This window comes from Chelonus insularis, unplaced genomic scaffold, assembly GCF_013357705.1.
Source record: "Chelonus insularis isolate UGA/USDA-ARS -01 unplaced genomic scaffold, ASM1335770v1 contig_130_pilon, whole genome shotgun sequence".
Classification (NCBI taxonomy): Eukaryota; Metazoa; Arthropoda; class Insecta; order Hymenoptera; family Braconidae; genus Chelonus; species Chelonus insularis.
Window position 1 is genome coordinate 1,081,584 of NW_023276371.1, and position 12,650 is coordinate 1,094,233.

The window sequence follows — 12,650 nt, forward strand, 5'->3', positions numbered from 1 at the left end:
CTTGTTTTCCCTAAATGTTATAACATTTTATTTATTAAAACAATGCAAGATTTATGCTATGTTGATGTAGCTTCATTAATTTCATACATAATTGTAATTATAATGAATTTAGTTTCTTTATTATTCTTATTATTAACAAATTTAGTAAATAATTAGAAAAAAATAAATATTTGTTAATCACCATTTCAACGATAATTTATTATTCCACAGTCAACATTTAACAGTTCTTATCCAAAGATGACTAATTTATCATTTTTATAATAATAATAATAATAGTAAATTAATTTTTTTATTGTGATTGAATGATAATTATTATTTTGGAAATTATTAATTCAATTTATTGTAGATAGATAGTTTTAATCAAAATAATTTGTTAATTGTTTTTTGTTTTCTTAAGGTAAATATTTTAAGGTATCATTGTTCTTTCGAAATAAAATGATAAACATTTAAATTAAGTGTAAACATAAATGTGTTTCGAAAGAATGATGAAAGTACATTATTTAACGCCAATTGTGCTATGAATAATATTCAATATTTGTACGCATTTGCAAATTTCGTGTCACCTGTTGCCTGTGCCTTTAAGATGTTTTAGATGCTAATTATTTGTAATCGGGAATTGTTTAATTTATTCGTTTACTGGTTCAAAGTGGGCTTCCCTTTGAAAATCAACCACGATGATTGATATTCAGTCGATTATCGCTGCCAAGAAATGATTGATCCGATATGAAAGCGCAAGCTAAAATAAAAATTTCATTCTTTAAACATCAAGTTATAATGATTTATTATATAGGATCAGGGATTAAAATAAATAAATAAATGAAAAAAAAAAAAAACAAACAAAAAATGTAATATTAATATAAAATTATTGAGGTAGCGCTGCGAAGGTCATCACCAGCTAGTCTCATCAGTAACGTTATCCGGTAACACGATGTATACCACAAATAATATTTAATATTAATTTTATGTATATTGTACTGTACTATTATGGAATACATTAAAACAACAATGAAACATTTCAATTTGTATTATTCTTGAATTTCATTTCCCTTATTTTGTTTCTTTTACAATAAAATAAAAATTTTAAACCTCAAAGAGATCAGTTTTTTCGAAATATTAACACAATTACTTTCTACGGTTCAAAATGATTCAAATACACATCAATAACTTGAAGAATATTTTTTTTATTTATTATATCATTGTATATTAATGATAATTGTGCATATCTTGTTGATGAAAGGAATGATAAACATGTGAAAGGTGAAATTGACTATAACTTTGAATTGTAATAAATAATAAATTAAATAAATTAATCATAAATATTTGAAAAATTACAATCATTAAGTAAAGGAATTAAAAAAATTGCATACAACTTATAATCGAAGAAGACATAGAGTGATATCAAGATATTTTTAAATTGTTGTCTTTGAACTTAATTAAATAAATTAACTAATAAAATCACGAATAATTAGACTAAGTGAAAATTGTAATCATTATTTTAGACAGTATAATCTTTGTATAACAATAGATTATACAGTGGTAAAGATATTTACAAATCATAAAATGAATGAAAAATAAAAATGCTTTCATGAATACTTAACTATAATAAATAAAATAAAAAATAATTTAAAAAAACGTTACTGAATTGGTAATAAATTATGTGCGAACATTAAATATCATGCTTGCAATAAATAGCATGTATAGATTATAACATAAAATATACATAAATTTTTTTTCAAAATTTCTCGTCTTATTTAACTTTTGAATAATAATCAATTATTATAACTAACTCCAATTAAAGTTATTATATTTAAGTACCGATGACGGAGCAACCGTTAATACTGTTGAGTTCAGAAAGACTTATACATTTTCTTGATATTTGACATTTATGACAGATTAATTTTTTGCCAAACATCTCTGAAACACTGTATTCATTATATCAATTGATCCTCTATATCATCGGTGTGCCGATCCTCCAGCTGTTTAAAATAATAATGACAAATTAGTCACGTTATTTTATATAATTATTAGAATATTAATTTAAATAAAAAAATATTTCTTGTTTTAATGTATTTTTTTTTAAATAAAAATTTAGATATTTACCCAAGATGGAGTGATAATTTCATCATTCTCTTCACTGGCATATTCAGAATCTCGAACAGCTGCTTGTAAAAATCGTTGAAGTTTTTGTAAATCATATTCAGTGCTTGATCTTCGTCTGCGACCACTGTAATAAAATTAGAAATATTTAATTATTTTCATAATTGAATTAATATCAATGAAAAAAAGAATAAATAAATTAATTAATTCCTTAAAATCAATCAATTTCATATTTCATTCGTCCTTTTTTATTCATGACCTATCATAATACCTATATCTATGTAATTTTCTTTTTACGATAATATTATATTCAACTCATTCAATATTTTTAACTTATCACTTTCATTTATATGAAATCATTTTAGAAATCTACAAAAGAATTTAGCTTCAAGAAATGTCATAAGAATAAAGATTAAAATTTTTCAATACAAAACGAAGTACACCTAGACCCATTTTTATTGATAATATTTAATCATTATCTATTTTTTTTTTTTTTATCTATTATGATTATGATTATTTTCCATTAAAATCTTCAATCCCTTCGACCTTCTTTCTCAATTAATAAAGTTGTTCTCAAGAATACTCTGTGTACATGGAAATCATCACGTTTCTTGACAATGGAAATTTATTCGTCGTTTCTCAAACTCATACTCTGATCTGTTAAATAGCTAGATAATAGTGCATCAAGTAGAATTTCCAATCATCTTATAATTTCTAAACTCAATCAAATAATTAATTAATTAATCAATAAAGTTATTTCACTTTTTAACAATATGATATTTTTTTAAAACTTTAATATTTATGTAATTGATAAAATAAAAATATATTTATTAGACGATCAATGTGAGTTCAATTATACATTTAATCGATGAAATTCGGGAGATGGTAAAACTTTAGAATGTGTTATCTTAATAATCATGCACCTGTCTGAACTCGTTGAAAAACAGTAATCTAATCGATCGACCGCATCATCGTTTAAATATTTCAATTTTCATTGGTCTAAAATTTATCATATGATTTTTTTTCGATGTCGAATAAATAATAAAACTAAACTTACATTTTTGCTGGATCCACTCGATCAAATCCCAATGGTACTGTCACCAGTTTTCCACGCATCTTAGCCAATGCCAGCAAAGTCTCCAGCTCTGCAAGACGTTGATCGGATACACGTTTACGACGACTAAAATAATTCAATTAATTATTTAATTTTTTTTTATCAATTTTAAAATATTTTACTCTATTTAAATAATAATCTTGTATTTTTACTTATAAAAAAAAAATATTAACTATTAATAATAATTATTATTATTTTATTCCATTGAAATTTTTTTATCTGTACTATTGAATTTGAAACGATACGCATTTTTTTATAATCCAATATCAACTGTATAAGTTTATGAGCCATAGATAAATCTAAAATTTTTCTTTACAGTTCTTCAACGACTTTATACCGATCTTCATTGCAGAAAATATTTCTGCATATTGCATCAGCCATAAAAGGTACCATATAAATTTGATATAGTCAATAGACATTTATGAAAAATTTAAAATATATTAAAAGTACACTATTATTACAAAAAAAAAAAATTTTTAACATTTAATTGAATAAAAAAAAATGATAGAAGGTTTAAAATAAATCCAATAATTAATTGAAATTTTAATATAATTGTTCTCAAAAATCATTTATGTGTCTGACTACAATCTATTACTATGCTATTTATCACTTTTGTAATTGGTTTTTTCCTGTTAATCAAAGAATGAACATCTCGGCCAGTGGCACGAAATAAATTGCAATAATTTTTGAATGAAAATTGGTATTAAAAAAATTTTTTTTCCATGCATATAAAAATTTAGACGAGTCAAATAAATTATACCTAAGGAATCCACTTGATGGTCTAGCATTAACAGAATCTAGAGTAACAATCAGGATCATAAGGATCAGGAGACTCGTCAAGTAATACGTTTTTTTATAATTTTCCATTTTTTGATAGTAGAAAGAAAAACTTTCACAGCGTTGTAAAATTTTAATTCACTGATTCAATGTTGGGGAGAAGTAACTTAAAAATCAACTGAATGTTTAAAGAATTGGTTTAAAAGCACTTATTGATGATAACTTTGTTTATAAAAATAGTGAATATGTTTTTTTTTTTCTTTCTTTCAAAAAATTAATTCAAGTTAAACTTAAAAAGGTTAATACAAAAAATGCAGTTAAATGGCAATAAGTCTCTTAACAGTTTTGTCTCTTAGTGAACTGTACCATGCTGCTGGTTGCTTCTGGCATATATACTCTCGAGCGTTGAAGGCTCCTCCCTCCACTTGTAGTAGAATCCTCCCTCACTTTTATCTTGCGCTTCACAATTTGACTTTCTGATGTCGAAGAAGTATCGATAACTATCCCCGGAAGAAGTGAAAAAAGATGCCCCTGGCTGACCAATCCATCGACGTTTTCTTCTTCTCATCACAATTATTCATTGTCAGACTTTCTATTCTAATTTTATTCCATCACGTCATCCCTAAAAAAAATTGGCAAATTAATTCCAATAAAAAAACTGCCAAAACTTATTTGTAAATTAGACCTATTAATTACTTTTCAATTAATATTTTTCTCATTTTTTTCATTATTCTTATTAATATCAATTCATTTTATGAATAATTAATTTTTACATAATTTTGTGCAATTTTACACATGAGTAAGTTTGTATTAAAAATTTAAATCAATTCATATGTTAAATTGACATATTGATTATTAAATCCAAAAAAAAAAAAAAAAAGTTATTTTATATTAAAAATGAATTTAAAGAATAGAAATTATTTAAAAATAAAATGAAAAATTTGTACATTTTTTTTTAACAAAAAATTTTATAAAACATTACTAAGTTATGTGATATTCAAGTAAGATAGGTAAATGAAATAAAGCATAATTTAAAAATCTTAATATTATCTCCCTCTATTCACGTTAACAAAATCTCTAACTGATGTCTGAATTTCTTAAAAGCATGAGTCAACGAAAATTTGCGAAATGTTCAATCGTGCTAAAGTTTCACTTCGATAACTCAATAGAAATATTCATGATAAATTTTTTCATTCAACTTAACGTTCACATGATAAAAAAAAAAAAAAAAATTTATCTCACTCAATAAATAATAATCAAACGATTATTACTTATTTATTTAATAACAAAATATTGCAATTTATTGAATAATTTTTTCAAACTTTATCCTAGACTCAATCAGTCACGTAGTTTCATCTATTTATCTTGCTATTAGAGTTCAAATGAAATTATCAAAGCATTTTTATGATCATTGACTCTGACTACTTTTTTCATGATTCTATTTCATCAATGAATCACAAAACAGAAATAAACTTACATAATTTGTAAATTCTTTTTTCATCAACCTTCTTTTTCACCGTACAACTATGCCTTACTATATTTTAAAGAAGACCAAGGCTATAAAAATAAATACATAATACCAAATAAGAACCAGAGTGATACGAAGCATCGTAGAAAAAAACAAGCTTTAAATACTAAATACACCTTATGTAAAATTAAAAAAAAAAAATAAAACAAATTCTTATCATAATTGAAAAATAATAGATTAAGGTGTTTAAACAACTAAATGAATTTTATTTTGGTGATTGATAAATAAAATAGCTGTGAAAGATGGGTAACATCAATAAGAAGATGAAAGACATGGTGAGTGGGAGTATGTGCTCTTGACCTAGGGTAATGCATAAACGGCTAAACAAGAACGACGTTTATTCCTCGCGAGTTTTACTCCCCACTTTATTTCCATCAAACGTATTTACTATTCAGCTACAGTACCTGAAAAGAAAAAAAAAGAGTAAATTTAAGAAAAATTCGAATAATGCATTCTATTGATATACTATTACATCGAATTGAGGCTAGTCTAGGAATACTGAAATAAAAGAATTTACTAAATAGTGAAAGTAATAATAAAAATGATCGATATACATCTGATAAAATAGATTAAGTAAGGAAACAATGAAAATTTATCAACTATTTGACTAATCATATGGAAATTAATGCCACGTGTCATGTATCAACAAACATATTCCCATAGTTGGTTTAAAATATATATTTTTTTTTAATTTCTTTAATCGTCAAAAAGAAGGAACACTTTTTTATCTTGAATTCAACAGACTTTATGTACTTATCCATTTATTCTTAACTTGTAATAATATAAAAATACTTCGAAAATCATTAAGAATTATTTGATAAGAATAAAGTATGAAATTCAACAAATATATTTCAATTATTTTTAAAACAAAACTCAAATAATATTTTACAAGATTAGAATTTTTTAAAAAAATAATAGAACAAACAACGTATTTTTTAACTTTTTATTATTGTGAAATACATTATTTCTAAAGTTTATTTTATTCTCCAATAAACATAATACACAAGTCTTGAAAAAACACTAATTTAAATAAATATGTTTTTAAAATATTTAACTAAAAACAATCTATTGAGTCTTCACCTGAATAAGTAATGATTAATAATTCACGGCACGTGTCTAATACTAGAAGGATACAGGCGTGCTCAGCATCGTATTATGTACGTAAATAAGAACAAAAAAATTATCTTATTTTTAAATTAAAAATCTCTCTTGCCATTACTTCTAACGACCGATCAACACCCGAATGAACCGCGTGACATGATTCCTAGGCTTCGCCATGGCGCGCAGTGCAGGAATTTCAACTTTCTGCCCTGCACTCAGGATGCAATTTTACCCTGAGGTCATAATATCATACTTTGCTCCCTCGGTTTGTAATACACCATTTCCTTTTCTTTATTTTATCAAATGATTTATTTGGAGACAAATATTTTTGAACTCTTTAAAGAGACTTTAGTTTCACTGCATAATATTATTATTATTATAGAATATGAGAATGATGGTCATCTTTGACGTCCATTTATTCATACACTTAATGAGACTCAATAGGATCAATTAATTAATATTATTATAATATAAAGTTGTTTACAATTTTTTAAATCATACGATAATACGTAATTTAGGCTACGGTGATAATATCATTTCTCATTATACTATAACAATAACAGAATCCATTTTGAAAAAAAAACAAAAAATTAGACTAATAAAATGTTATGGATTATTGACACTAACAGCGAGTAAAAAACAAAAAACTTTTGTAAAGCTAAAGATACGAATCACTCTGTTAATATTATTATCATAATATTTTCACAAATGTTTTTCTGGTTCACAGTGGATAATTCTTGATCTAGACAATATACATTAATCTAGCGGTATCAATTAAAGATTTAGTCAAAAATATTAATCATCCTGTTACTTACATATTGAACAATTGAAATCAATTTGAATTTGTTGAATAAATTAATTATTTATATATTATTGCTAGTTTCGATACATTTTATTAAAAAATTTTTTTCCATTCTTCATTAAAACTAATTAGATCAAAGTCAATGGTCCACGATAGAACTATTGTTAGAACTTTCTGAAGCTATTTTCTAAAATACGTAAGAGAATTAGATCAAGCCTGATTAGTTTACCAATAATTAAGACAACTATTCATAATAAAAATTCTTATTTTATTACAACAATGTTCTTTAATTCGTTACTTCATCACTTAAAAGTACTAGAACATTCGTCAAAAGATCATACATGAAAGCTTGATAAATAGATAAGCAAAACTTTTTACGACATTGATGATGGTTTTAATATTCATACATGATCTAATTTTATTTTTTAGTTTAATAATCCATTGTAACGACTTTCATATTCTTTATTTTCTAAAAATATACTTATGTTATAGCTTTATGTACAGGTGTTTCATACCATATGTAGAGTTCTTATTATATTAAAAGTTATAGTAAATCAATAACATACATACCTAGTAATTATAAACATAATGAACAGTAGAAATAACGTCATCATCACAATGATAACAATATAGTTATATGGTGCTCTATTGAGTAGCAGATTATTGTGTGATTTTATATCGTCAAATTAATAACATTAAATTAACATATAATAGTAACTCCATTCATTTTGATATTTGTTGATGTTGTTTAATTAATAGGCAATCCACAATATATTACAAAGAGCACGTGTCTATTTTTCCGAAAACCATATGAATAATTATTACATAAAAATTGAAAAATACCATTAATCAATTATCATATTTTGTTGAAAAATAATTAATGATAGCTTGATTATTATATTACAGATAGATTTTAGGACAGGAACCTTAATTTGAACGTGTTCACATTCTCCTAACACGTTTATTCCTGTCAATGGCTGAAGAAACAGGAAAGCTGAAAAGAGCAAATTTCAGATTAAAGGAAGAGAACTATTATTTGAACAAAAATCACTACATGCAATTACACATCATTAAATTTATATTATATAATAATAATTTTTCAATCAGCTTTAATTATCCTAGCAATTTTTAATCGTATAAAAATTTTTGCTAAAGTTTTTAGTTTGATAAGTGTGATAATCAATGTGATGACACTTGAAGACAAAATTCGTTAAATAGATTTGAATGATTTGTGATAATAATTTAATGTATTTAATATAGTATGATGCAATAATATTAAACGGGATCGCCAGACGATCGGCTCTCACGTCAAGATTTCAAGTCGGTACGATAAATGACACCAACCTTTAACTTACGTGTAGCTTGCGTTTTACACGCAATGATTCAGCGACATTCTTTTACACACATCGCTGACATCGGCACATAAAAATTTACATCAGTAAGTTCTCCATCTACTAGAGTATATAAACGTCACATTACGTCAAACACTCTTTATACAAGAATTATTTTGCCTTATGTATTTATACTATACAGTATCATGTCAGAGTAAGATGGTGTCATATTAAAAATAAATACTTCCGTGTCATTCACCTAACATTTTATCTATTTAATTTTTTTTTTGGCATATTTTTACAATTAAAAAATTTTATTTTAATATAATTCGATTATTAATTTGTGGCTATTTTTGGAATAATCTATTTTCAAATACTTGTTGAATAGGTCAAATATTTGGCTGATCTGACTGTGATTTTAAAAATACGATCAAAATTTTTTTATAAAATTTCAAATAAATCTTAGTATTTAACGTACACTGTAGAAAAGTTAACTACCAATGGAATTTCTCTTTACATATTATCTAATAATTGGTTTTAATTAATAGAATTTTGCCAAAAGTAGATTTTCAAATAATTAAATACATGTCAAAATTAATTTTACATCATTAATTAATATGTAAATAGAAATTAAATTTTATGCTTTCAGTAGAGTTATCTTTTATGCATTGTGAATTATTAAATGGTATTTAAAAAAATTCTATTTTAAATAATCAATGTCTTTTTTTAGAGGTACCAATAAAACTCTTTTATAACGGTTTATTTTATTTCGAGATTTTTTGTACCCGACGATTATTTTATTTCTATCATACCTGCATTTCTGTGAAATTCGTCAGGATTCAGAGTGGAATTTCCGGTGATAGAAAGTTAGATTTCGTACATTCTTCACAAACTTACATCATGAATCATCTTTTTTATTTAACGATATCGGATGAAAAGCTGTATCTGTAAATGATTATATATTAAAAAATTATCTATTTAATTTAGTTTTTGAAAGATGTCTTTTTTATTATTAGAAAATGATAGTTACCTGTTTATTATATTTTTTATATTACGATCAAATATCTTATATCTTTTTGATTTTTCAAAGTAATTATTTAGCAAAAAACTAATTATTTATTTTTAATAATCGTAACGTTGGTAAATTTCTCAATGGACCAAAGATTTTGATGTGAGGAAGATCACGTACGTCCTTGCCAACCTTCATTTTTAGACCAAGCGAAAGGTAGTAGAAGAAGAAAAAATCTATTCGTGATTTTTTTTCAGTTCACATGACACATCATCGGAGTTCAAAAGATCTGTTCCAGGAATTTTTTTAGGGTTTTTACCAATAATTCAATGGTTCATTAGCCGGACAGAATAAATAATGATAATCAATCTATGTTTTATCTATGTATAACATAAGGATCTATTTTAAAATTTATAGATTATTTTTAATTTATAAATCAATTTATTTACTCATTGAGTATACGTTCAATGAAGAAAATTTCAACTGGAATTTTTCCGATTTATATCTTTCTGAATATAAAATATGGATTTTCCGGAATAAAAGTATTATATTATAAGGAAAATTCATGTCACTAAACTTTCTCGATTATTGCATTTTTTTTTTTTCAAATTCCATCATAATATGATTGAGGAAAATTTCTTATGAATTGAAAAAAATGTAAGTCCATAGAAATAACAGCAGTAATGTGTATGCTAAAACGAGAAAACTTATGAAAGTACATAATAATTATTACTTTTATTGGTATTAATAGTATTGCATTTATTACCTCGATAAAAATACCATAATCAGAATATCGGTGGGCTTTGATCCACCTAAACACTGACCAGACGCAATTATGTTCATTATTGTTATAATAAGTGAAAATTAATCACATGCTATAAGAAGTTTGCTTTTTATTTATCACTGTAATAATCTGCATATCATTCATTTTGTGTTACTTTTGTTGTAAGTTATTATAAATCACATCCCCGTCATGTACACAGGTATAATATTCATATGTACATCTATTTTCAGATAAAGATCTCACACATTGCTTGATTACATCACGTAGTGTATTGAAAGTTTTACAAAAAAAAAAAAAAACGCTGGAAAAAGAAAAATACATTCTATTACATTATTTGGTTTTTATCATTATCTAATTTATAATGTTCAAATAAATGGGTACATTTTGATAAAATACATACTGAGAAAACAGAAAATAATATTAACAATAAGGGTGCATTTATTAAACAGAAAATAGAAAAATAAATTTATGAGTTTGCCATTGGAAAAATAATTGGTTAAACGTGATGATTATTTAAAAAATAAGTTTTATGAGTGCTCGATATTAGGGGCGATAATGCAGCATGGAAAATCCCGAAGAATACTTGAAAAGTAATTTTTATCAAAATCCTCTCGAATATTTCACATGTTGAAAAGATAAGCTCCACAACCTTGTACACGTCGATTTTGTGATCGAGTTAAAAATTATAGTTTCAATTATTAGACAAGATAAATTAAATCAATTTGTTTATGCTTATTTTTACTATCAATAATTATCCCTTTTCTCCGAACTTTTCCTTTTAAGTGAAAAGATTACCAGAAGTTAAATCATTCAAAAAACTTGTTACAAAATTTGTTCAAGAGCAACAAATAATAAATGTGTCTAAAATTTTCTCATAAATTAAAATTAAAATTTTACCGATATTTAATTAAATGTGTTCTCACCACTAAAATATTTTACTCCCACAAATTTACCGTACATTCTCTGATAATTAACACAATCATAAAAATAATTGCTAGAAAAACAATTGGGAATGTTCAAAGTAAATATATGAAAATTTTGCAATACCTCATAAGAATGAATGACGTAGGTAAGTGCAGTTTTCGTATTTACAGAAGATGTATTCGTCATCAACCAAATATAGATAAATAGCTCTTATTAAAAACGAGTCACGAAGAATTATGGAGAAAACTCAATGGCCATCCTAATGTATCGTCATTGTTTACATAAAAAAACATCCCAGTTGATTTGAATTTTTAATAATTTTATAGAACAGCCATTCATAAAATTATGATAACTTTGATACGTAATTATTGCTATCAAAGTGACATTGTTTTTCTTATCAGGATGGTATTAACGCTTTATGGAAATTTCTAATACATCAAAGGACTATTTCATTATTTGCTATGATTAGCTAATATACCGTGATAATATATCGGTTTCAACATGATTCTCTCACATCTGTCTCAAGCATTAAAAAATTTCTTGGGATTGAACGGTATGTATATAATTGATAATTTTCAGCACAGATGTGCCATTTATTGAATCATTTATTCAACACTTGTTGATAAACAAATATTTTCTCACCATGCCTACGAAGAAATCAAAATATTAAAGAATAAATAAAACAAAAGATAATAGAAAATAAAGTACCTGAGTTTGTTCATCAAAATAAATTAATTCCATCAATAAATAAATCATTTACATTAAGTTGTTGAGACATCAAATTAATCAAGTTTGGATGTCATCGTCTAATGAAAATTATTTTGATTTTTTTTGATACTTTTGTGACATACTCAATTCATTTTTTCCGTGAAATAAAGATCAAAACGATTTTTTACTTTATTCAATTCAGTCCAAAATGATCATCACATATATTTAAGTAGTATTTAAATTATAATGAAAATGATGATATATTTTTGTAACTGCGTCATTATGTTAAATGTGAATATGGTATGATTAAATTTGATAAAAACAAACTACACCATCATTTTTAAATTTTTCTATTCTCTTTTTCAGGCAAGAAATTTCTGTATTGAATATATTTCATCCAATTTTAGGAAATAATTTGTTTGGTTATTACACCAGTAAATGTTTTTCACCGTAATTACATTTAAAAATGATTAAA

The 12,650-nt window shown here is 24.8% G+C and overlaps 1 protein-coding gene and 2 long non-coding RNA genes across 4 annotated transcripts; all 3 read right to left on the reverse strand.

The window, feature by feature from the left end:
• Positions 1 to 1,536: 1,536 nt before the first annotated feature.
• Positions 1,537 to 4,325, reverse strand: LOC118071164 (uncharacterized). The gene is made up of 4 exons (XM_035090156.1): positions 3,972 to 4,325; positions 3,155 to 3,277; positions 2,101 to 2,224; positions 1,537 to 1,976 (listed from the first exon to the last, which is right to left on the reverse strand). The coding sequence occupies exons 1-4, from the start codon at positions 4,076 to 4,078 to the stop codon at positions 1,932 to 1,934; spliced, it is 399 nt and encodes a 132-aa protein (XP_034946047.1). The 5' UTR covers positions 4,079 to 4,325; the 3' UTR covers positions 1,537 to 1,931.
• A 1,416-nt stretch (positions 4,326 to 5,741) lies between these two features.
• On the reverse strand, positions 5,742 to 10,250 carry LOC118071100 (uncharacterized). Of its 2 annotated transcripts, XR_004690852.1 has the most exons (5): positions 9,781 to 10,250; positions 9,563 to 9,695; positions 8,764 to 8,873; positions 7,990 to 8,413; positions 5,742 to 5,920 (listed from the first exon to the last, which is right to left on the reverse strand). It is a non-coding gene; the product is annotated as an uncharacterized lncRNA (long non-coding RNA). The 2 variants fall into 2 exon arrangements; XR_004690851.1 differs by lacking the exon at positions 8,764 to 8,873.
• A 78-nt stretch (positions 10,251 to 10,328) lies between these two features.
• LOC118071282 (uncharacterized) lies at positions 10,329 to 12,096 on the reverse strand. Its single transcript, XR_004690870.1, has 3 exons — positions 11,591 to 12,096; positions 10,526 to 10,844; positions 10,329 to 10,451 (listed from the first exon to the last, which is right to left on the reverse strand). It is a non-coding gene; the product is annotated as an uncharacterized lncRNA (long non-coding RNA).
• Between the last annotated feature and the right edge of the window lie 554 nt (positions 12,097 to 12,650).

Excerpts from the sequence above, each read along its gene's own strand:
- LOC118071164 (XM_035090156.1), bottom strand. The coding sequence starts at position 4,078 with ATGGAAAATTATAAAAAAACGTATTACTTGACGAGTCTCCTGATCCTT. Across the intron at positions 3,278-3,971 it reads CCATCAAGTGGATTCCTTAG|TCGTCGTAAACGTGTATCCG; the intron begins GTATAATTTATT and ends GAATTATTTTAG. Across the intron at positions 2,225-3,154 it reads CGAGTGGATCCAGCAAAAAT|TGGTCGCAGACGAAGATCAA; the intron begins GTAAGTTTAGTT and ends ATTTTATTACAG.